This window comes from Equus przewalskii, chromosome 25 (assembly GCF_037783145.1).
Source record: "Equus przewalskii isolate Varuska chromosome 25, EquPr2, whole genome shotgun sequence".
In the NCBI taxonomy this organism is placed as follows: domain Eukaryota; kingdom Metazoa; phylum Chordata; class Mammalia; order Perissodactyla; family Equidae; genus Equus; species Equus przewalskii.
The window spans coordinates 31,703,692-31,729,852 of record NC_091855.1 but is presented as its reverse complement, the minus strand read 5'-3'; the positions used below and the strand labels follow the sequence as shown (position 1 = coordinate 31,729,852).

At 39.0% G+C, this 26,161-nt stretch overlaps 1 protein-coding gene across 3 annotated transcripts in view; it reads left to right on the top strand.

The window, feature by feature from the left end:
* The window catches only part of PTPN21 (protein tyrosine phosphatase non-receptor type 21), a 77,919-nt gene that overhangs the window by 2,843 nt on the left and 48,915 nt on the right, over positions 1-26,161 (top strand). For 2 of the 3 annotated variants that reach the window (XM_070593701.1, XM_070593702.1), the window contains exons 2-3: positions 1,159-1,534; positions 23,075-23,244. In XM_070593701.1, coding sequence (XP_070449802.1) covers positions 1,355-1,534; positions 23,075-23,244 — 350 coding nt within the window. In that variant the 5' untranslated portion in view covers positions 1,159-1,354. Of the gene's footprint in view, positions 1-182; positions 454-1,158; positions 1,535-23,074; positions 23,245-26,161 lie in introns of those variants that run through there. The other variant, XM_008521426.2, reaches the window with a different exon arrangement.

Here is a 26,161-nt window from a genome sequence, read left to right as displayed (position 1 = left end):
AATCCAGCCAGTGTGAACATCCCCAGCTGCCGTTCACACCCAGTGCTTCAGCCAGGAGTTCCCATCAACGGGTGTGTTTAAAACGATGTAAATCGCGGATGTCAAAGCTCCAAATCGGGAATTCAACGGGCCCCGCCCCAACCCATCCACCGCCCGTGGGTCTCGAGCTGGGTCCTTTAAACGTTCCCTCCGGGAGCCGCGGGGCCGGTCCTGCCCCCGCGTGTCCGTCCGGAAACGCGGCCGCGGGCGGAGGGTTCCGGGGGCCCCGAGGGGTTCGTTGGCCGGGCAACGCCGCCTTCTCTTCCAGGGGGAGGACGCGGGAGGAGTCGGAGCCGGATCTCTCCGCGGTTCCCTCGACCTCATGGGCGTGCTGAGCCTCGTCCTCCCCTCGTTAACCCAGGATGGCGCTTAAGCCTTCGCCCGCCTGCTCTTCTGGCCCGCGGCCCCACTTAGGTGAAGGTCCATCGCCCCTTTCGGCGTACCCCCCGGGGCCACGCTTGTCAGAAGTTCTGTGCTTCGGGGGGTCGTCCGCTAACGAGCATTTGTAGGGGCTCGTATGACTTGTGGATAAATCGATCAATTTCGGACGTAAATATTTGTAAACCAGAAAGGGTGCTACACATGGCTTGTGTAGGGCTCCCCCTCGTCCCACCCTCACAGCTGCCATATGTTAGAGGGACCATTCATCCCGTTTGGGTTCCGGGTTAACTCGCCCGATTTCGGGGATTGAGACTGAACGGAGCTCTTTGGAGGGGTTCGGCTGTTACCTCACTTAAGAACCCTGGCTTTGGGAGGAGTATTGGGGAGCCCAAAAGAGTTAACTTTGAAAACACAAAACTTCGTCTCATATAGGAGACCACCAATGCTAGCTACTAAATTCGGGGGGATCGTCGTGCCCGCCGTTTCCTCATTTAAGCCTGAAGATAGCCACAGGTGGCTGTTCTTACTATTTGTGGGATGGAGGGAGGGGTGGAGTCTGCCCCCGGGGCCTAGCACAGCTCTGATGATAAACTTGCCCACTGCCTCCCAGATCCCGTGAAGGCCTTTATGCAGAGAGAGGGAAAGCTGATGCTTTGGCTGCAGCTGTATTGATTTTTATTTTTAAAAGCGAAGTCCAGCGTTGCTGCTGCCTGGTAACCGGCGTTCCTTTTTCCTCAGCACTGGCGTGGATGCTCCCCTCACCTGGCCTTTGGAGACTCGGTTGCTTTTTAATGGCGGCAGCAGCTGCTGGGTGAGCAGCCGGACTGGACAGTACTCCTCCCGTCGGGAGAGGATTGCTTTCTCCTGCCGTCACCGCGACTGGATTGGTGGCGGTGCTTTTCCCTCTTGACTCCTCCACTCTTGAAGAGAGAAGATGCCACTGCCGTTTGGATTGAAACTAAAACGCACCCGGCGCTACACGGTGTCCAGCAAGAGCTGCTTGGTGGCCCGGATCCAGCTGCTCAATAACGAGTTTGTCGAGTTCACGCTGTCGGTGGAGAGCACTGGCCAGGAGAGCCTGGAGGCTGTGGCCCAAAGACTGGAGTTGCGGGAGGTAAGCCGCAAAAAAGGCCTTCGCCCCTTCCTTCCCAGCCACTGTAACGCATGCTGTGTGTTCTCAATGTCCCTGCAGGCTAAGTTGAGCCTCTAGTCCCTGTCCCCATGAGGAAGGAAGAGATACAGAGCAAGACATCTTTCCTTGGGTGTGCTCAATAAGAGAATTCACAGTGCCTGAGTTTTGAAAATGTTTATATGTCCCCCAAAATCTAATAGAAATGCCTTTTGGATTATCCAAGTTCTCTTTTTCTAATATAATCCTAAATGCGGTTATTCTGATCTAGTACAGTTTACTGACTTCATTCATCCAACGTTCCTTGACTATTTTGCACAGGCCGAGCCAAGATTCTAGAGATGTATTGCCTGAGTTTGAATTCTGGTTTCCTCACCAGGTTGTTTAACCTTGGGCGAGTTATATGACTTCTCTGAGCTCCAGTTCCCTCATCTGAACTATGGGGATAACAGTGGTGCCTAACCCTCAGAGTGGTTGTGTGATTTAATGCGTATGTAAAACCATATCTCTAATAACTAGTCTGTTATAGTAATCATAGGTTTGCCATGGAAAACCCCTAATCTAGTCAGTAGGAAGTTGTGGAGTCCTCAAGTATCCACATAATGTCTTCAATTTAAAATGCTCTGTAAGGGCTGTGAAGAAAAGGGCTCTAATTAAGCCTAAGAGTCTTCCAGCCTTTGGCTGCCTGATTCTGGGTAAGAGAAAGATGGAGAAACTGGTTATTCCACTTATGTGCCCATGTTGTCTTCCTAACTGGAAATCCCACTGACAGGAGTAACCTGTGCCCCTGGTGACCATCTGATCATTTGATCATTCAATACTGAAGACCTATTAAGTGCCAAGCACATGTGTAGTAGGAGCTCACCCTAGTGTTGATACCAGTAAGAAAACAGGCATGACCAGTGCTATGAGAGGAGACAGAGAGTACTATAGACAATAGGGAGGGACCGGAAAGGGAAAGCTTCTTAGGGCAAGTGAGGTCGGAGCTGGGACCTGAAGGATGGGGTGGGTTGGTCCTATCAGGGGCTGGAAAAGACTGTTCCAACAGAGGAACTTCATGAGGCCAAAGATCTGGGGCAGCTGACCTACCTGGAGCCTGAAGTGGGAAGAGGAAAGGCTGACAGCAGGGGCCACATAATGCATGGGTTTTTAGTAAGGGTTTGGGCTTATCCTTGAAAGTACTAGGGAAGTTAGTGAAGGGTTTTTAAATAGGGGTGTGGTATAATTGGTTTTGCAAAGAGTGAGCCCTCTGGAGAATGATGAGAAAGGAGGAGTTCTGTTGCAGATGGTGGTGACCTGGATTTGGATGGGGGTGGAGAGAAGAGGGTGGAATCTGGAGACACTCAGGACCTATCTACCCACCAAGTGCTGGGAAAAGGTTAACCAGGGGTCCAGGGTGATGCTCAGACTTCCAGTAAATGGTGGGAACTATAACTGAGAGAGGAAACATAAAAGGAAAGGCAGGTTTGAGGGGGATAAGAGAGGTGTGTGCTGAGTTCAGTTCTAGAAATACTGAGTTTGAGATGCCAGTTGGAGATCTTGAGCTGGCAGAGGGATAGGCAGGTCTGGAGCTCAAGCGAGAGACCCAGGCTGGAGGGTAGAAATGTGAGAATCATCAGCCTAGGTTAGTTAATCAAAGCTGGGAGAGGGTATGAGGCTGTCCAGGGGAGAAAAACAGACGTTGCAGACCCCTCAGGGTTGAATAGATGGCTGAGCAGCCCAAGAAGGAGAAAGTAAACCCCGAGAGTCGGCCTCGGTGACTGGTCCTGCTTTATTGAATTTGTTCCATCTTTTTTGCTTCCTGCACCAATTTTTCCTTTTTCCTGTAAATCTCTTCCTTATACACCAGGTCTTCCCAGAACCCCTACAGAGTCGACTTCTTGAGGAACTGTGGTTAATTTATTTTTGTACTTAAAGTACCATGCATGGAATGTGCTCAAATACAGTTTTAACTGAACTCACAGGCATTACTTTCCTTCTCTGTTAGAAGTCCAGAGAAGTTGCATCCCTAGTTTGAGTTATCAGGCCAAGGAACAAGCGGCTTCATATGGCTGTGGGTATATAATGAGGCTGGTTTTTAAGAGAAGAGTACAGCTCTGAGAGGGAACAGGCGTGGTCCCAAGAAAATGTCTTGCCCCTGGACAGGCTTTTCTATCATTTCCAACATGGTTAGAAAATTAGTTTGTATAGCCAACTTTTCAAAGCTCCAGAAGCTCTGCTCTGTAGTATGTAAACAGATGACTCAAGCCTCAGGCCTAATCTTACCCAGTGACTGTTCAGAAATAATCTGAGTCAGGGCAACACCTGTTTTTAGTTTGTGTCTATACATCACTTATGAGATTAATATCAAGAGATATTGGTATGTTGTTATCTTGCCGTATTCTCCCATCAAGCAAACTCAGAATTATCGTAGCATGTTGATTTGGCTGATAAGCTTTGCTACTGCCCAAATTTAAACTGGGGGGAGAAATCTTTACTTTTCTTGCTTAATTGAATACCACTTCACTTCTGTAATGACAATTATATAAGAGCTACACAATAATGCCATTATAATGCTATGCCCGGGGGTTTCAGCTCTATCAGTAGTATTTTATTTCTTAAGCTGAATGTGTGGGTATGTGATGTTTGTTTGTTAATTGCAGCTTTTTGAATGTCTGAGATATTTTATAACACATTAAGAAACTAAAAGTAAAAAGGTTAATACACTTGTATCCAATTTAATTAACTTAGATTATTAACTTTTTTCTAAATTCACCATATTCGAATGATGGAAAGTGACTTTTAAAAGTGGAAAAATATTATCGCTGTGGGAAAATATCACTGTTCATTATAGCACAGCCTCTCAGCTGTTGAAATTCTTTGCATATCATTCACTGAGTTTCACAATACTTTTCAAGAGAGGCTATGAAAGTCTTTATAGAATTTACAGGGAATTAGAAAACTTTTCAATTTTGAAGGTATATGTTATAGAGATTTGATGGAGGTGGTGAGACATGAGTGTGTCAGCTGGGCACAGCCGCTCCCATGGGGCAGTGTCACTGTGGAGGAATCAGCACAGTCCAGAGTGAGGTGGTCAGGCTTAAAACCTCATGTCTCAGGGAGTGAGATCTGCGTTGCCCCAGCTCATTGAGAATGATAGGTAAAACCAGGATGCACATTTAGTCATTTACGATGAGATATGGAACCCCAAGGGCCTCAAGGCCCTCAAGAATGTGTGCCCTCTGGCCAGGCCATGATTTCCATGTAGGCAGGCCACGTGGGAGCCAGAGCAAACTATCAGTTGCTTGGTGAGCAGGCAATCAGAGAAGGGAGATTGCCCTGAAAACTGTACATATCTTCAACAGGGGAACAGTGCTGTCTCCAGGACCAGACACGTTCCTTTGAGTCTGGGTACCCTTTCTGGGTAGTGGTAGGGTGGGCACTGCCTCTATTTGCCTCTTCAGAAGGCTATTTTCTTTTTTTTTTTTTGGTGTGGGAGATTGGCCCTGAGCTGACATCTGTTGTCAATCTTCCACTTTTTGGTTGAGGAAGATTGGTGCTGAGCTAACATCTGTGCCAGTCTTTCACTATTTTGTATGTGGGATGCAGCCACAGCATGGCGTGATGAGCAGTGCTACGCCCACGCCCAGGATCTAAACTTGTGAACCCCGGGCTGCTGAAGTGGAGTGCACAAACTACTTAACCACTACTGCCACCAGGCCAGCCACTTGGGAAGGCTATTTAACAGAGTGGTTAAGACATTTGCCAGTTGGGTCAGAAACACCTAGTTTTGGATCTCAGTGCTGCCACTTATCAGTTGTCTGGTCTTGGACAAATTACTTAATTTCTCAAGTCCACTGGTTTTTCTTCTGTAAATTGGGGATTATAATAGTATCAGTTTGATGGTGGTTGTGAGGATTCAATGTTAAATGTAAAACATTTAGCAGAGGACCTGGTATTTAGGAAACTCTCAGTAAGTGTTATTTTTCATCACTGTTGTTTTTATTGTTATTTGTGACTCATTTCCATGTTGTGGACCTCTTCAAATTAATTCTTTTCTTACTTTTGTAAATATCTTTTTTCTTTTTACTAAAAGAATACATGCTTGTTTATAAAATACAACTTGTTTATATATACAAATATATATTTATAAAAATTTGTACATATAAATAAATATGTATAAAACATACTTGTTTATATATACAACCATGTATAGCAACAACTGGCAGTCCCACTTCTTACGTTACTAAATTGTTAAAATTGTGGCATACCATCGTAATTTAGCAGTCATATTCGAACCTTTATTTCCATGCCAACTGAAATCAGTCTGTATAGTGCCGCTGCCTCATTGCGCTAAACCCAGAGCTTCAGTAGGTTTTTATTTCTCTATTATTTTATTTTTTCCCTCTTGCCCTCAACCTAACCCCTAGGATTAAAAAAAAGAAGTTTTATGAAATTTTGGCTTAAGTCTTGTGTTCTTTCTTTAGAGTATGTCTTTCTCAAGAATTCTTTTTAAATCTTATATAACGTTGGATGATCACATCTTTATCTTGCTGTCATGGATTTTAATTAGATTCATTGCAAACAGTTATTTCCTGTGCTTACTGCCTTCCTTTATCTTAAGGTCCTGACTTAGCTTAAATTTACGTATGGTTGGAGTTTTGTTTTTTATTTAAGTTTTTAAATCTTCAGTTAGGAAACAGGGAAGTTATAAAACCCTGGAAGCCTTTTGAAGATAATTTCTGCATATTTTTGCGATGATACATTATGTGTTAGTTGTGTAACTTAAATCTCAGAGGGCAGTTTTCTTTCAGCTATTTCTGAGTGGTATGTGTGTTTGTGGGGAGGGGAAATCCTCGCTCTTCTATATGTATGTGGCCTGCATACATAACCACAGTTTTGGAATTGAGATAAATACTGAGCCACCCCTAAAATTACCTTCAAAACATCTTGTTGAATAAGGTGAAAAGTCTTGCAAGATTTAGAAGTTCTTACTGTGGCCTCTTATTTTAAAATTATTTTGATAGGCTGTGGATGTTTGGTTACTCTGGTTTATCACAGATCTTCAGAAGATGTTTCTTAAATCGTATTTGAAGCGCGTTACATATCTGTCAAGCTTTTGTTCTTTAGAATGTAAGCTCCATCAGAGTAGGACTGGGGGCCACTGTTTGTGTCACCAGTGTCTGGGGCAGTGCCTTACACCTCACAGTACATGGTTGCTGAATAAATGTCTACTTAGTTTAAAAATTAAGGTTCTTGATTTGCATTTAGATTGGTAAGTATGGACAGCAGTTCAGATAAGTCAGCCTTTGTTTGCTACGTGATTTTATTTCCTGGAGAGAGTTTGTTTACAAAGCTTTGAACACAGGTATAAAGGCACCTTTTTCTTTAGACTTTTTTTCCCCCCACTTTGGGGCTTCTTCTTAAACACTTAGAAAATGATCTAATTTTAGTGACTTCCTGAGGAGTCCTTGCTATGTCAAGGGAGTGTCGACTTCTTTGCTGAACTTTGAACAGATTCTTCTCATAGTGTTTTCTGGCTGATGGGGAAAGTTTTTGGCTAAGGGGTTTGTTGGAATAGAGGGGAATTAAGCATATAACCCAAACCATTACTCTCAAGCACAACTTGAGAAAGAGTTCTTGGCCATCAGAGTGTTTTATTTTAAATGTGTCTTTGGTATTCCAAATATCCACTGACCTTATCTTGACTGTTATCTGAGTAGACCTCAAGAATTTCATGCCCATTTCCTTCTGTACTAGCTGTTTTCATTTGGGCTCTAAATATAGCTGAAATATCTGTAAGGTAAAACTATAATATCTAAAAACTTTTTAATCTTTTTGGCTGAGTATTTATTGAGGTATATATGTTATAAAACAGCTAATATTGAGGTATAGACAAGATTGGTAAATATTTTTAGTTAGATCTGTTGAACCATCTGAAGCAAATAGAAATCTTAGATTGGTCTCTCTACCTAGATAAAGGAAGCTTTCCAAAGTCCAAAACCAGTTATAAATGAGCAAAGATTTTTCTTGATTTTTAGATTTTCTGTTAACTTTTCTCATTTGGTCTAGATAATTAAGAACTAATTATATAAATAGAGGAATTATACATACAAACATGGAGATATTATTCATTTAAAAATAATATATCACCACACAAGTTATTACAGAATTTGGAAACTTGTTTACTTAAAGCTTATTAATCTGAGATGCTTTTTTTTCTAGTAGTGGAGTTTCCACCTAAGAGACACCAGAGATGTCCTTGAATCTCTTTCACTAACAATCTGCCACAATAGTGTAGTCTCATGACCATAGGGAATTAAACATGAATGTACTCAAATGGAGAGTTTTTTTTTTTTTTTTGAGGAAGATCAGCCCTGAGCTAACATCTACCACCATTCCTCCTCTTTTTGGTGAGGAAGACTGGCCCTGAGCTAACATCTGTGCCCATCTTCCTCTACTTTATATGTGGGATGCCTACCACAGCATGGCTTGCCATGTGGTGCCATGTCCGCACCTGGGATCCGAACCTGCGAACCCCGGCCGCTGAAGTGGAATGAGCGAACTTAACCGCTGTGCCACTGGGCCGGCCCCCAAATGGAGAGGTTTGTGAGTTGAGTTACAAAATGGTGGACATGGGGAACTGACGATGTTTTGGGGGCTCTTTCAAAAGTTCTGTCATTGTCCTTGGTGTATGGTTTCAGATTCCATTCCTTATAACACTAGAAGCTTTAATGGCTTTCTGCTGTCCTTCTTACGGGAGGATGAACAGTATTGTGCTGGAAGCTTAATGTGCTTTATCTCATTTAATCCTCACAATGAGTTAGGGATCATCTTTTCCATTTTGAAGTGGGGGAACTGAAATTCTGAGAAATTGGGTGATTTGCTCAGCTAATCTGGGTGATCACACAGCTAATAAGCAAAAGAGCGAGAATTTAAGTGTATATCTGTCAGACTTCTGCCTGAACTTTGACTCTTAAAGTTATAGGGGTCATGGACCCCTCTGGGAATCTGATAGAAATGCAAAATTTTGCATGTAATTTCAAGAGGTTCATGGACACCCCCTCCCCCCAATCCATCCATGAGCTCGGCCTCTGGGCCTGGAAAATGGGGCAGTCTTTCACCTTCTCTCAGCTTAGCAAGATCTTTCTTTCTCCAGAATGAAGATGCTGGAATGGATAGAATTTGTGAACAATTCAAGACCTTTATATTTTTAAGAAAATTGTTTGCTTCTGAAGTATACCCACCTTCCTGCCCCTACAAATGCCCTTTTCAAATGGCCTTTATTTTCGGATCTCAGGAAAGGCCATTTGGAGTATTCATTTCCTCCCTGGAACAACTTACTGTTGAGGATAAAGCTCCTTTCAAGGAGGAGAGGAGGTTGTGAGTGGGAATTTCTTCATTGCACCCCTGGTGGTAGATCCATGTCTGTCTTCCTTACCAGGCGCACCTTTGTGACCACCTAGCAGTAGATGTGTGCCAGTTCTTCAGTGACTGACTGCATGACTCACGCTTCCTTTATGCATTAACCAAACTCCCCGGCCAGTTGTTGAGCCCTCTGCTTCATTCTTGTCAGATACACACCCTACCTGAACGTGGCATTTCTTTTCTCCTAACAAGGACTTTGTTCATATCACTTTCTTAACAATATGTTGGTTTGGCAAGTATTTGCCTATTTGGTTCTCCAAGCAGTTCAGAAATAAATGTCATTTAGATTTCCTTTATCTTTTAATGAACTGACAGGATATCCAGAGGCGATTTAAATTCTTGCTTCAGATGCTAATTTCACTAGAGGAAACTATGCATGTCACAAATCCTATATGAGAATTAGCAGCATGTAGTAGGAATAACTTTTTTATCAAGGGTTTGTGCCACTTTCTATACTAGATTACCCAAATGAGATCACTAAAAGGTGTGTAGTATTTAGATTTATTATTATTATTATTATTGCAGGCTTTTTTTTGTGGGGGGGTGATGAGGAAGATTGGCCCTGAGCTAACATCTATTGCCAATCTTCCTGTTTTTTTTTTTTACTCCCCAAAGCCCCAGTACATAGTTGTATATCCTACTTGTAAGTCCTAGTTCTTCTATGTGGGATGCCACCAGAGTATGGCTTGATGAGCGGTGCGTAGGTCTGCACCCAAGATCCTAACCGGTGAACCCTGGGCTGCCAAAGCGAGGTGTGCAAACTTAACCACTATGCCACTGGGCTGGCCCCAGTATTTAGATTTATAAATAGGGCAGAGTAATTGTGTTATTTTGAACATGTTTTAACTGAGCAGGCTAAGAAAATACACAGGTAATCTCACGCTGGGTGGTAGCAGCTCATTTTCTTTGTGAATATAAAAACAACTTGTCTTTGCTCAGTCATGTTACAATTATTTAGACAGCTCAGACTTTGACTTGACAAATTAATTTTGACGTCAAGTGAATTTTCAGCAGATTGAACTTTGTACAATGTGAGTTCAACTGCAGTCGGCAAAGCAGAGTTTGGTAGGCAACAAGGTAGAGTTTTGGTGCCAGATGAACTTGGTTTCAAATTCCTGCACACTACCTGTGTGACCCAAGGAAACCAACTTAACTTCTCTGGGTTTTGTTTCTTTCATATGTGATATGATTGCATGCGATAGTAAGAATGATAGCTGTTAACTGGGTACTGACCATATGCCAAGCACTGTACCGGTGCTTTACATATGTTTAATTTAACCCTGAGTGTAATTGACTTCCTCCTCACGGGCAGTGTCCAGACCAAGGGGAGGTCCTGATGCAGGGCACTTGTTAACTGGCAACTGTTTTTTAGTGTGAGTTATTTTTCTTGAGCCGTTTCCGTTTTCTTTTTCATCATGTAAATTTGTTCATTAGTTGGAATAATTTACCAAGAAAAAACAGATTGGAGAAAAATGATTCAATGATTCATTAAGTCAGCCAATTAAGTTCAGAGCTACACCACTGAGAACTAAGATATTCACTATAACATCCTTTCTCTTCCTCCCAAAATGTGGTGTGAATTATCTAGAAAATAACCTTAATTCTCATTCACCCTTATTCTGCACTTACAGATAATATTGAGACAAGTGCATGGTTGACTTGTCTGTATTTTTATTACAGGCACCTATTCTGAAGTCACATTTAAGTTTGAATGGTGACTTAAGGAAAAGAACACCTAAATTCTATATTACAGTATGATAAAGAAAAATGAAGCATGTTTAATAATGAAGAATATGTCTAAAATTATTCATTATTATTTGTATAATACCTGTCACCCATCGCTAGAAGGCAGACTTCACTTTGCCCGACGGTACTCCCCGTGCCTGGCTGGGGCGACTAGTCAGTGACGCCCCCGACTAGAACTCAGGTCTTCTAGCTCCAGGTTTAGCACTTTTCCCTCAGCAACACACTGCTTTTCCATTGAGCCATTGCCATTTTCCAAAGAAAAGCAATCCAAGTGTTGGTTTTTCTAATAATTTATTAAAAGGAAAGAAAGAGAATGGAAAGGAAAAGTTACCTAAGACAAAACTCTGTTAGTAAAGGAAGTATTTGAGTGTAGAATTTCCTATATCAAAGAAGATATAATATGAAATTTTATCCTGTTTAAGGGGACTTGAAAACTGTGGTAATAGGAGCTAATATTGCTTGAGCACTGCCTTGTGGGAGGCACTCTTCTAAGTGCTTTAAATGTTTTTGCTTGTTTTGACCCTCAACAATCCTCTCAGCACTATTACACTCATCTCCATTTTACAGATGGGTAAACTGAGACACAGAGGTGTTAAGTAACTTGCTCATGGTTACATGGTAGAAACAACTGGAGGAGTTCTTCTGGCTCCTTGATCGGCATCTTTCTTCCCAGTATATAACCTTGGGCAAGTGACAGGTGGCCTACTATGGAATGAAGCTTGTGCCCTTGAGGACGGCCTGGCGCAGTGCAGCCTCCCAAATTTGATGGAGGTTGTTTTCAGTACTCCTGAGATATTTATCATTTATTCTAATTACTATACTTTATTGGTTTGTTAAAATGTCTTTAAAGTCACATCAGGCAAAGAAAAATAAGCCTGAGAAGGAAGATGAATCACGATTAGGCCAGCAAGACACGGATGGGAATGCCTGAGGGGCTGAGGACAGAGCTGTTTGATAGGAAGTCTTTCATGAGCTTGTTCCCTGGCGGAGTGGGAAGTATCAGGCTGATGAAATACATCCCAGGAGAGTTGCCTACTGAGAGATTTTCCAAAGCAATATCTGGTTGCACTGCTGTTGGATGAGCTTGGGGGCTTCTAGAGTCAGATTCTGCCTCCAAATAAGAAAAAGTGGTAGAACCACTGAGCCCACAGAAGTGCTTGCTGCCTTTACTGATGGAACTGAATCACTGTGATTTAGCCGCTGTGCATACAGGTGTCTTTCCACGTGCTACAGCAGTTCACACCACCGAAGTGTTTCCATGCTACCATCTGTGAATTACAGACACAGGGACAGGGCCACTATAAATTGTTATTCCATTTTTAATTCCTCTTCTTCAGGTCATGATTCCAATGTTTAACCTTTATTGTCTGTTTTTCCATTGAGACTTTTATCATCATATTCCTTGAATATAGGGTAATTGGATATAGGAAAATGAGTAGGGGATAATTCCTATTATCCTTAATAGCACATACATATTTATAGCCAGTTTATCCTCTTCTACTTTTAAATATAATGAAAGTACTTTGTCTTGTGCATTTTTAAATAGTGCTTCTTAGAATAAAATGCAACTGGTATTATGATACTTAAATAATTAAAATATGTTGAGCATGTATTTCTGAGCTATGCACCTTTACTTAGGTACCCTCTGTGCCTTGGTTCTCAATGAGGAACATAATTTCAAAAGGAAATCCACCAAAGCCTTAAGTGGGGCCTTTGTTAAATGGAACTTTATATTATAATAAAAAGGGGAAAAATAGCTTTTCTATATTTAAAAAAGGAAACACATTTACTCTGCTTGGAGCATTTGTGTATATGGAAGAAGTATCTGCTGTAACTAGAAAACCATCTTGTAAATATGTGGATAAAAGAGTTATTTCGTGTATGATGAAACCATGATTTGCAAACTTTGATTAATGAAGAAAACAAGTATAGTTTTTAATAACAGAAGTCTGGAAGTTTCTTTGTGTATATCTGTTTAGGATTTTAACTGTAAAAGCAATTTTCTTGATTTTATAATCCTCGGATCCTTCATGGTAATACTAACTTAAGAACAGTGGAGCTGCTGTATTTTTTTTAAGGCATTGGAAAATATGTTGGGTAATACTCTTTCAGACAACAGAAATTAACTTTGACAAGATACTTTGTTAAAATGTATTAAGGCCCATATTCATTTATAGTTCTAAAATCTGCTAATTCCCTTTCTCTCTCTGTGGCCCTCCTTGCCCAACATCACAGCCATTTCTGTGTAACAGGAAACAACTATAATTTTAACCTGAAAGAAGTGAACATCAGGAAAAAACCCAGCTATTCATAAATATACTCATTTCAGCTCTTTCTTTTCACTTCTATATTGTGTAGTTATGACTTCTGAAAATATTGCTCATGCTCCTCACTCTCTGTGATGAGAAAGATAGAAGGAATAACTAAGACTTGAGTTCAAGAAAACATTAATTTTTTTTCCTGTGAGTTAATTGAAATATAAAAACTGGAATATGGGCCAAATTAGACTGATGTTATTTGTCTTTTTACTCTTTTCTCAATAAAAATAGAACTGTTACTGTTTATTCATTACCCTAAAACATGGGCATTTGTGAATTAAATTAATAAACCCTAAAAGACCCAAATTTAAGAGATTTGAATAAAGAGAAATAAATCTAGTTCATTTGTTGGAATAGGATATAAGAAATAGTCCTGTAATATAACAAACTAGTTGAGTAAAATAAGTGAAGAAAGGGAGGCTCTTATTTACCCCCCAGTTATGTGGGTCCTAAACAAAATGACTTTTCATGTGGTAGTACAAAATAGAGCACACCAGTCTTTGCCTTTATTGAAACTATGTGCAGTAACATCTCAGTTGTTTCTGTCATCTTGGGTAGTAAAATGTTGTATATACTAAAAATTCTCATTTAATCCTAGGTTACTCTTTAACAATATGTTGGTATTGTTTTAATCTTATAATGGAATATCTTTCTCCATAGCACTTATCAGTATCTGGCCTCCCACATATTTTGCTTATCTTTCTCCCCTTCCTAGAATGTAAGCTACATAGGGCAGGAATTGTGTTCTTTTGTTCAATGCTGTATCCTTATCACCCAGAACAGTGTTTGACACATAGTAGGTATACAATCAATATACGTTGAATGAATAAATGAATCTTTCTAAGACGTTAGTCCATTTTGCTTAGAAAGTATAGTGTAATATATTTTTTGAAGGATGATCTCACTGTGTTTTGGGATCATTGTATTCTTCATAGCATCTTATTGTCCAGGATGGTAACTAGAAAAGATCTGAGCAACCATCTATATAGATAGTGATGCCAACTCATGCTTTGCACTTCCTTTCAGTAAATCACTGAAATTGGCTTATCATTTGACTCTTCTCCTGAAAGTTAAATGCTACAACAACAACAAAAATCTGGCCATTTAAGGAGTTTAGTTACTAGGGCTTCGGTTTAATAAAAGTCTCACTACAAATTAGAAGACCAAGATGTACTTTTGGTTGTTGTTTTCTTGAGTCCTCATATGTGCTAGAATATAGAGATACTGTATATTATCACCTTGACTGTGCAGTAGATAATATTTTATTTGACCAAGGACAGAAAAAAATGGATTAAAATTAAACAGACAAGGAAAAAATACTGTCTGCTTTGAGGCAGTGTGACCACTATACCATGTGTCAAAAGGAAGAAGTGTACAATGTTTCATTATTTATGGCAAACTCAGTGTAGAGGTAAGCTCCAGGCTTGAATTAGGTTAATACTTGTTAACTACCCTTGTTAGATGATCTCTGCCTGGGATAGGCTTTATCTAGTGCTACTCCTCTCATCATTCCCTGATGAAGAGTCTTCTGCCTAGTCTAAGAAAAGCATCTGGATAAAATTATAGTTGCAGTTTTGTATGGGATTAACTTTTATCAAACTCAGTGCATCAGGGGCTTAAGAAACCCTCCAGCTAATTTAATTTGTGTGTCCCTCTGCTCTGCTTTAAAAATAGTACAACTAAAGAGACTCTTAAAATAATTAGACAAGAAATGACTTGGGGATTAGGAAAGGGTTTACATTCTGACAGGATTTGGATCTGCTTATAATAGCTGGTGTCTCTTTAGATGACTGTGATTTGGGGCACACCTTTTACCCAAGCTGAAAAATTTGTAAACTGTCTTTTCCTTAATTATCAAATCACCTTCTCAGAGTAAAAGTTCATTTAAAGTAAGTCAACCATACTGTGTCTGAAAAGAAGCCAAGTTTTTTAACTGTGTAACTTTTGCTTTTACTGTAGTTTACATCGCAGGCAAAATTATCTGTACAATTTTAGGGGAGTGCTGTGAAAAATTTTAAACAGCTATGCAGAAATCATTGAAAACTACTGATATGATATATGAACAAAATAGGAAAGAAAGGGTGAATATAAAAATATCTGACAGTGAAAGAGTTTCACAAAAATCTGTTCAATGATAATTGAGACTTGATTTTGAGGATGCTAGAAGATGCAATGATTTAGAGGCTTCTACTGGAATGAGTTTCCCACAGGTCAGGTCGGCTTGCTTTGGTCACCAGTGAGAGGAGATAGAGCTGTGGAGAAAGAGAAGCCACGTGGAGGTAACGTTCCTTATCAGGAAAGGGATTGGGATGTTAGCTAAGGAGTGGTGGGAGTCAGGAACCAAAAGGCGGTAATTAAAGGCTGATTTATGGGAAGATTTTTATTGCTTAAACCAAGCCCATAAACAATACAGGACATGCATAACCCAGAAGATTTGGACTCGAGAAGAAATGTGATTTTGAGAAAATATCCTAGATCGAGTAATGACTGGTAATAGTTGAAATTTAAGGCACACGTAGGACCTGTCTGTACCTTTTTGTATTTCTTTTTTTAAAACAAGGTCCTTGTATATCCTAACTTTAAATAAAGAAAGAAAGTAGTTTGACTATTATTTAGACAGTTATATTTGCAAGGAAGAAGCATGCTTGACTCAAGTTTTATTCTGTTTTCTCAGTCACACCTGTAGAGATCCTATCTGCTGCATTTATTTTCTAGCAAATATAACAAGAGTGCTTCTAAGTTTTGTCAGCACAATTATAGCTTACAAAGTACTTTGCCGCAACTTTTCTGAAGAAGGCACGGTATGTGTTATTTTCCCTCTGAAGAAACCAAGACTCAGTGAGGGAGTGACTTGCTCAATTGCTGGTGAATGGTGGAACCAGGACTCGGAGGCCAAGCATTTACACCCTCAGTTTAGTGCTCTTTGCGCTACAGCATGCTAGTGGCAGCTATTGGAATTGCAGGCATAGCCCCCTAGAGGAAATAGAAATAACAGCAAGTATCCACACAAAAATTGAAATCTCTCTCATGGCTTTGGAAAATATGGTTGACCTTACAAGTGAAGTAACGAACCCACAATTAAATTGGCTAACGTGCTTTAAAGCTGTATATAAAATAAGTTAGTTCTCCAATCATCTTTGGGAAATGAAATGATCTTCATAACTTTGCCTAATAACTAAGACTTATTCTTTTTTTAAACTTTTTATTAAGATTATGATAGTTTACAACCTTGTGAAATTTCAGTTGTATGTTATTGTTAGTCATGTTGTAGGTGCACCACTTCACCCTTTGTGCCCTCCCCACAAACCCCCTTTCCCCTGGTAACCACCAATCAGTTCTCTTTGTCTCTGTGTTTAACTTCCACCTATGAGTGGAGTCATACAGAGATTGTCCTTCTCTATCTGGCTTATTTCACTTAACATAATTCCCTCAAGGTCCATCCATGTTGCTGTGAATGGGATGATTTTATCTTTTTTATGGCTGAGTAGTATTCCATTGTGTATATATGTATACCATATCTTCTTTATCCAATCATCAGTGGATGGGGATTTAGGTTGCTTCTACGTCTTGGCTGTTGTAAATAATGCTGCGATGCACATAGGGTGCATGGGACTTTTGGAATTGCTGATTTCAAGTTCTCTGGATAGATACCCAGTAGTGGGATGGCTGGGTCATAATGTATTTCTATTTCTAATTTTTTGAGAAATCTCCATACTGTTTTCCATAGTGGCTGCACTAGTTTGCATTCCCACCAACAGTGTATGAGGGTTCCTTTTTCTCCACAACCTCTCCAACATTCGTCACTTTTTGTTTTGCTTATTTTACCATTCTAACAGGTGTAAGGTGATATCTTAGTGTAGTTTTGATTTGCATTTCCCTGATGGTTAGTAATGATGAGCATCTTTTCGTGTGTCTATTGGCCATCCGTATATCTTCTTTGGAGAAATGCCAAGACTTATTCTTTTGTCAATACAACTATTTTAATTTCTTTTGGTGAGGAAGATTTGTCCTGAGCTAACATCCATTGCTAGTCTTCCTCTTTTTTTGCTTGAGGAAGACTAGCCCTGAGCTAACATCTGTGCCAGTCTTCCTCTACTTTGTATGTGGGATGCCTCTACAGCATGGCTCATGAGTGGAGTAGGTCCATGGCCGGGATCTGAACCCGTGAACCTGGGCTGCTGAAGCAGAGTGTGTGGAACTTTAACCACTCAGCCGCGGGGCCAGCCACCATATAACTATTTTTAATACCAGTCTTTGGAAAGATCTATAAATGTCTCTGTTCCTCTTAAACAAAAGGACACTGACTAATGATTAGCAACAGTGGTTGTTAAATACATGACTAATGTTTAAAGTTATTTGTTCCTTTGATAAATAACTAAAAAGTTTGAAAAGAAGTTATACAGAATTACAAAGGCATGGTAAAGGGTTTTTGTTTGTGCGTGTGTGCTCTCTCTTGCTGAAAAAGTGTTACCCATCACTTCCTGCTGCTGCCAACATGCCGTTTAACAAGCCATTTCCTTTCATTTGTTGTCTTTTAATCTACTTTGAATTGGATAACCAAATCACTAAACTCGTTAAAAGTATGTATGAAATAAGAAAAAAAGGTTCATAAAAGAGACAGGAGAAATTCCTTCTTTGTCAGGGACATATACTTTATAACTTTGACATATTTTTCATTACTCAAACACATTTTTACCTATTCTGTCTTACTCAATTATGTTCAGATAGTTGGAGTTGCCAGATAATTGTCAAACTGTGCAAAATCTTGACCTAAGTATAGATATTAGAAAATAGAAAATATAATTAACTCATGCCTGGGCTCATATATTTCTGGCTCATTTATTTGTCCTAGGCTTTTTCAAATGAACTGAATTTGATGTATTTAAAAATAAAGTTTTAAATTTCTATATTTGATTTTAATTATGACTGTTTCTGAGCTTCAAAAAAATCTTTTTTGAGATGTTATTCACATAACAGAAGTTAACCATTTAAAGTAAATTCACCTACACACTGCTCATCAAGCCATGTTGTGGCAGCATCCCACATAGACCTAGAATGACCTACAACTAGGATATGCAACTATGTACTGGGGCTTTGGGGAGGAAGATTGGCAACAGATGTTAACTCAGGGCCAATCTTCAAGAAAAAAAAATAATAAATTCAGTGGCATTTAGTACATAAACTATACTACGTCTGTCTAGTTCCACAACATTTTCATTTCCCTAAAAGGAAACTCTGTACCCATTAAGCAGTTACTGCCTGTTCCTCTTAATCCTTATGCTCTCCCCCACAACCATCAGTCTATATCTCTATGGATTTATCTATTCTGGATATTTCATTTGAATGGAATCATACGATATGTGACCTTTTGTGTCTGGCATCTTGTACTTAGCCTAATGTTTTTGAGGTTCATCCACACTGTAGCATGTATGTACTTCATTTTTTATGGCTGAGTAATAGTCCGTTGCATGTGTATTCCACAATTTGTTTATCTTTTCATCTATTGATGACATTTGGATTGTTTCCACCTTTTGGCTATTTCAAATAGTCCTGCTGTGAGCACGCGTGTACATGCATTTGACCTTTTGGGTATCTAACTAGGAGTGGGACTTCTGAGTCATGTGATGATTGTACATTTAGCTTTTGAGGAACTGCCAAACTGTTTTCCACAGCAGCTGAACCATTTTACATTCCCACCAACAATGTATAACGGCTCCAATTTCTTCACATCTTCACCAACACTTGGGATTTTCTATTTTTTAAAGTATAGCCATCCTAATGGGTGTGGAGTGGTATCTCATTGTGGTTCTGAGTTGCGTTTCCCTAATGACTAATGATGTTGAGCATTTTTTCATGTGCTTCTTGGCCATTTGTATTTATTCTTTGGGAGATATCTATCTGAGTCCTTTGCCAATTTTTTAACTGGGTTGTTTGTTTTTGTTCTTGTTATGTAAGAGTTCTTTGTATGTTCCAGATACTAGACCATTATCAGATACAATGATTTGCAAGTATTTTCTCCCATTCCATAGGTTGTTTTTACTTTCTTGATTTGATCCTTTGATGCACACAGTTTTTAATTTTGATGAAGTCAGTTTTATCTAATTTTTTCCTTTTTCGCTTATGCTTTTGGTATCTTATCTAAGAATGCATTTCCAAGTTCAAAGTCATGAAGGTTTATCCCTGTGTTTTCTTCTAAAGAGTTTTATGGTTTAGTTCTTCTGTTTAGGTGGTTGATCCAGTTTGAGTTAACTCTTGTTTATGGTGTGAAGTAGGAGTCTAACTTCATTCTTTTGCATGTGGATCTTCAGTTGTCCTAGAAACATTTGTTGAAGATATTGTTCTTTCTCCATTGAATGATGTGGCACCCTTGTCGGAAATCAGTTGACCTTAGATGGCTCTGTTCATTCTGGACTCAATTCTGTAACAATGGTCTGTATGTCTCTCCGTATACTAGTACCTCACTGTTTTCGTTAAGGTAGCTTTATAGTAAGTTTTAAAATCAGAAAGTGTGAGTCCTCTAACTTTGTTCTTCTTCAATAGTGTTTTGGCTCTTTGGAGGTCACTTGCAGTTCCATATGAGTTTGAGGACTGGCTTTTCCATTTTTGTGAAGAAGACTGTTGGAATTTTGACAGGAATTGCGTTTGAATCTGTAGCTCGCTTTGGGTAGTCCTGCCATGTTAACGATGTTAAGTGTTTCAATCCCTGAACATGGAACGTCTTTTTATTTTTTATTTAATTTCTTTCAGCAGTGTTTTGTATTGTTTGGTATACAAGTCTCTTCACCTCCTTGGTTAAATTTATTCCTGGATGTTTTATTCTTTTGGATGCTATTATAAATGGAATTGTTGTCTTCATTTCCTTTTGAATTTTCCATTCCTGGTGTATAGAATCCATACTGATCTTTGTATGTTCATCTTGTGCCCTGAACTTGGCTGACTTTATTAGCTCTGGTAGTATTTTTTTTTGTGATGGGAGCACTTTGGGGATGTTTTTAATATACAGGATCATGTTTTCTGTGCATATAGTTTTACTTCTTCTTTTCCAGATTGGATGCCTTGGATGCCTTCATTTTCTTACCTCATTGCCCTGGCTAGAATTTCCAGTACAGTGTTGAATAGCAGTGAACTTGGGCATACTTGTCTTGTTCCTGATTTTAGGGGGAAAGCTTTCACTCTTTGACCACTGAATGTGGTGTTAGCTGTGGATTTTTCATAAATGCACTTGACGTTAAGAAGTTCTCTTATATTCCTAGTATTCTGAGTATTTTTATCATGAAAGGGTGTTAGATTTTGTCAAATGCTTTTTCTGTGTCAGTTGAGATGATTGTGATTTTCCCTTCATATTAATAACTTATTATATTGATTGTTTTCTGTGTTGAACCACTCTTGCCTGGGATGAATCCCACTTGGTCATGGTGTATAATTCTTTTAATATACTTTTGGATTCAGCTTGCTAGTATTTTGTTGAAGATTTTTGAGTCTATATTTATTAAGGGATATCGGTCTGTAGTTTTCTTTTCTCGTGATTTGTCTGGCTTTGGTATCAGAATAATGCCAGCCTATAGAATGAGGTGGGAAGTGTTCTCTCCTCTTCTTTGATTTCTCTCCCTCTCCTTTGTATTTTGGATAGGTTTTAAATTATTTTGGAAAGTTAATTATCTAGGTTCTCAAGATTGTTCTCCAAGACAAATCCCCCAAAATGGACTTATAGAGAAAATTCTATGCCTGATGAGAATTTAATCACAACATTTTCTTGCTCAAACTCTACTTACCCGTCTTGGAAATAAACCATATTATAGTCATAAGATCTCATGGAATCAGATATTGTTATTTGATTATGTATGTGTAGAAATACTAAGAAAGCATTGAATACAAGGATTATAATGTTATGAGATTTTAGTTATCCACGTGCATATAAACATCTCTAGCTGCAATTTTAGACATATAATACCTCTTTGGAAGTATTTAGCAAGATATAAACTTGATTTTGGCTAGCTTTAACTACTTTTTAACTTAGAACTTGAACACAGGGCTAAGTACCAAATAAAATACTTTACTATAGCATAACATGGGTTAATGTTCAAATGTCCAAAATCTTAGACTCTCTCGCATCTAAAATAGCTAATCAATAAATAATTTGCTAAATCTGTTCTTTTCAGCTGTTTGCACAAAGTCTTTCCTACTCCTTTATATGGTATATAATGTGTATAAAACTAATTATGATACAATATCACAAATATATTTCTCTTTCTATTTGATATGCTGTCCATATGTGGCATGAGTAATAAATGCATTGTTGAAATAAACTTAGCACATTTTTAAGAGTTTCTTTCTTTTAGAATGTGCCTTTTTTAGAATGCTTACAGATTATTCAGGTATTTTCTAGTAATTATATCATGATCAGTTCACAAAAGGTACAACTACGGATTATATAATAAAGCTGTAGTTTTATAATTTAAAATTTTTCTGTTTGGAGTATTCAAGTCCAACTGTATTTAAAGGGAAAAGTCACGTATACAAGTATTTTTAAGACCTTTTAATTTTGGTTAAAAGTGACATACTGTTATGACTAAAACAGTTTTAGATCCTAAAGGATGTCCAGCCTTCTGCATTTATGGCAAAAAGTAAATATTTGTAGAGTTAAGTGCGTAGCAGTGGTGTTTGTTGTAGACCAAACATGGTGCGTTCAGTCCAGTTCTAAGATGGAACACAAAACATAAATACAGTTAACAGAAATGTGTTGTAATCAATCCAAATAAATGTAAGTAATTAGAAAAGTTTTTTGGAGGGGTTACAATTGATTTTGTTGGTGTTTAGCAGAGTGGGTGAAACTAAGTGATCTTCTAAAAATATAATGGTTTTCTAGTGGCAAAATGCGTTCATATAAGTTTTGCATTCAGGCCTCGTGATGGAATTGTGAGGAAGGTATTACCTTATTTTACACCTGGGGAAACTGAATTGGACTGATTGACTTTTCCACTTCACAGCTAGTGAGTGACTGTGTTGGAAATTAAACCCTGGACTTTGGACTTTAAGCATCATGTTTTTCCTATTAAACCAGATTTTTCTTTTCTATAAATTACAGTTGAAAAGAAAGAAGGAATTGGGGGCCAGCCTGGTGGTGTAGCAGTTAAGTTCTCCTGCTCTGCTTCGGTGGCCTGGGGTTTGCTGGTTTGGATCCTGTGTGCAGACCTACACACTGCTTATCAAGCCACACTGTGGCAGGCATCCCACATATAAAATAGAGGAAGATGGGCACAGATGTTAGGTCAGGGCCAACCTTCCTCAGCAAAAAGAGGGGGATTGGTGGCACATGTTAGCTCAGGGCTACTCTTCCTCAAAAAAACATTATGATAAATTTAGTATTTTGATAATTTAAAAACTAAACAGTTTTTTCAATGTATGGTTTTTTTGTTAAAAACTGTATTTAAAATTGTGTAGCACCTGCTACATTCTGATGTTGAGTGCCATGAGTGCATTTTTCAGTGCAAAAGTTCAAGAAATAGTTTGCAAGAGCCAGCCCTGATGGCCTGGTGATTAAAGTTCGTCACTCTCTGCTTCGGCGGCCCAGGTTCAGTTCCCCGATGTGGAATCACACCACTTGTCTGTCAGTAGCCATGCTGTGGTGGTGGCTCACATAGAAGAACCAGAAGAACTTACAACTATACACAACTATGTACTGGGGCTTTGTGGGGGAGACAGGAAGGGAAAAAAAAGGAGGAAGGTTGGCAACAGATGTTAGAGTGAATCTTCCCCTGCAATACCAAACCAAACCAAACCAAAGCTTACTATACAAGCAAATAAAAATATTAAGAAAACAAAGAAATAGTCTGCAAGAATAATTGACTTTTTGCCTCTTTCTGCTGAATACAAGTATCTAGATATAGACAGATCTTGCCTCTTTTTTTCTTCAGGTTTTGCTATTATCCCTTTCTGAAAAGAGAAGCAATAGGAGACTGCTGTCACTTGGTCTCTAGTCATGAATTAGTGCGATTAAAATATTGAACTCCTTTTATATGTGTCTACCTCCTCCAGTGACTTTCCCTCTTTCCAGATCACTTACTTCAGCCTCTGGTACTACAACAAGCAAAATCAGCGCCGATGGGTAGATTTGGAAAAACCTCTAAAGAAGCAGCTGGATAAATATGCTTTGGAACCTACCATCTATTTTGGAGTGGTGTTTTATGTGCCTTCAGTTTCACAGCTGCAGCAGGAGATTACCAGGTGAGAAATAACTTGCTGTTTGTTTTAGGAAATAATCTAGAGAGATTAAAAAAGTGAAACTAAAGTTGAAGTCGGGAGATAAGACTAAACTTTGCCCTTTTAGCCACAATGTTACATGGAGGTTCTGGTATGTGGTATTTCAGAGTGTTTTACTGCATGTTTGTTGCATGAGTTATGGGTTTGCTAGGAATGGTTAAAGGGAAAAATGAAGTTTGCCCCGGCTGTGAATTCTTCTTGTACTGATGTCACCTTTAATGTTTTTATTGATTTGTTTTAACAAATCATTGTATTTCATTTCAACAATGAAATGAGAGAGGAGATTAAAAAAAAATTGGTCAGAAAATCTGTGTTCATTCCTTGAGGAAATGTGCAGAAGGATGCTTATAGTTCTCTGACTCCAGTAGCTATATTCTGTAGATAGGTGGGAGCGGGGTGGGTAGGGGAGAAGGAGAGGCCAATAAGTGCTCTTTAAAGGAACTGAGGCAGAAAGGGAAGATCATATTAAGGAGTGGGATAGAGGAACGAAATGTTCTTTTTTTTTTTTGGAGACAAAAGAAAAAATAAGGAATAAAATTTGGACTTTTGAGCCTGCCTTTCAGAGCTCTCTGAAATCCACCACTACCTTATCTTTTTAACTCTATTTAACGTTACTTTTGAGCCAAGCTGGACTACTTCCAGTGGCCTGAACATGACCCCTGCCTTTTCCTCTTTGTGTCCTAGATCTTTCTTTCATATTTGTGTACTGGAATCTTATTCATCTGAATTTTTGTTCAAAAGGCACCTCCTCCATGAAGCCTGTGTGACCCCCAGGCTGGAATGAGCTTTGCCTTCTCCAGACTGTCCTAGAATTTGCTTGTACTTGTGTTAAGTTGGCAGTTGTCACAGCTTTTCATTATAGTTGTGTACATAGGTTATCTTTTTCTTAGATTTTAAACCAATGTTTTCTTTAGCTTTACCTTTCGCACAATATCTTAACATAGTGCCCTGCAGATAGTAAGAACCTGGTACTGCCCCACGTTTGTGGAATGTTCTTTTTAAATATTGAGTTTTCCAGTTAATAATTGGAAGAAGATGGAAAACCAAAGAGGCAAGAGTCAGGTAGTAGGGATAAACATGCACTGTATAAAACAGATCTGAGTTATAAATATTGAAGAGAGAAATAGAAGCTAGGAGGAAGAAACAGCCACTGATCACTTTGACTCATTCATTTAAACATTTATTGAAGACATAATATGGAATGATGTAAGAACTATATTGATTACTGTGGGAGATGAATATACAAGTGAGTATGCTTTAATCCTACCCTCGAGGAGCTACTCACAGTCTGGTGGAACTGACAGTCCAGTAAACAAGCCATCACAGTACGTTAATGATAAGAAATGCTTTAATTAAAGCACTGGATTCCCAGGAGTGGGGCTTGGGGAACATGAATGGTGAAGGTAAGGAAGTTGACTTTTCAATTGACTGTAGAAGGAATTTTCTAGTTAGTGGAAATAGATTGTGCAAAGTAGTGGGGATAGTGAAGGTAACTGATATTTTCAGGGGATTTCAGATATTACCTAGAGAGTGGAGAGGAGATTTGAAAAATAGGAATGTCCCAGTCATAAAGTCCTGGTACAATGGGGAAAGGTATTTTTGAATATTAAGAGAATGGAGTGATGAAATTTGCATTTTACAAAGATCACCCATCATGGAAGGTAGATTAGAGGTGGTAAGACCATAGTTGGGAGACCAGTTAGGAATGTGTGTGCCATAATGTAGCCTTAGTCTAGAATGTGGACCTGAACAAAGGTGGTAGCTGTAGGAAGGGCTGAGAGAGAATGTGCCTGTTCGAGTCAATCAGTAGGGTTGCACATTGATTAGGTGTAGGAGAACCTGATAGAGAAGTTGTATCAGTAATGACTAAGTATGGCTATATATAACACAAAACTCTAAAAATTTTTGACTTCTTATGTAAAAGAAGTCCAGAGGTCATCCATGCAGAGCTTATATGACAGCTCCACAAAGTCCTCAAGGCCCCTGCTCTTTCTCTCTTACTGTTCTCTCCTCAGCATGTTCTTTCCATTCACTAGGTAACCTCATAGTCAGGGAATTCTAGAGAAGTTCTGGCTATCACATTCATATTCCAGGCAGCAGCAGGGCAAAACTAGTTTTACTCTGGGCTAAGTCATCTTCCTTTAAGGGGCCTCTCTCAGTTCCTCAGTCACACTAGCCACATTTTAAGTATGCAAGAGCCACGTGTGGCTAATGGCTACCATATTGGACAGCACAGATATACATCATTTTTATCACTGTAGAAAGTTCTATTAGACAGCACTGGTGTAGATCTAACAGTTAGTTTACAGGAAAAATTGGTAAATAGATGAACATGTCAGATGACCCCATGAGACTGTAATCAGACAAATCCAGAATGTGGGAAATTCTGTATGACAAATCACTCCATTTTGTCTATAAGTAACATGAAAATAAAGAGGAAGAACCTTTCTTTTTTAAAATTAAAAGACTTTTAGAAATATCAATTAAATGTAATCTGTGGACTCCCTTTAGATCCTAATTTTTAGAAAAACTGTAAAAATACGTTTGTGAGGTAATCACAAAAATTGTACAGGGACTGGGTATTGGATAGTGTTAGGACATTATTGTTCATTTTGTTGGGTATGTTAAAAATGTGGTTATTTAATTTTTTTTTTTTGAAGCTTACCTTTTAGGGCTATATACTGAAGTATTTGTAGGTGCTATGATATGGTGTTGGGGATTTGCTGTGAAACGCTTGGTGGGGGGAGGGGAGAGGATAGAGGAAATAAGACAGGCGTAAAGTTGATGATTGGTGAGGCTGCATGATAAGGATACGGGGGTTCATAGTACTTCTTCTCTGTATGTGTGTTTCAAAATTTCCGTAATAAAAAAATAAAAATGC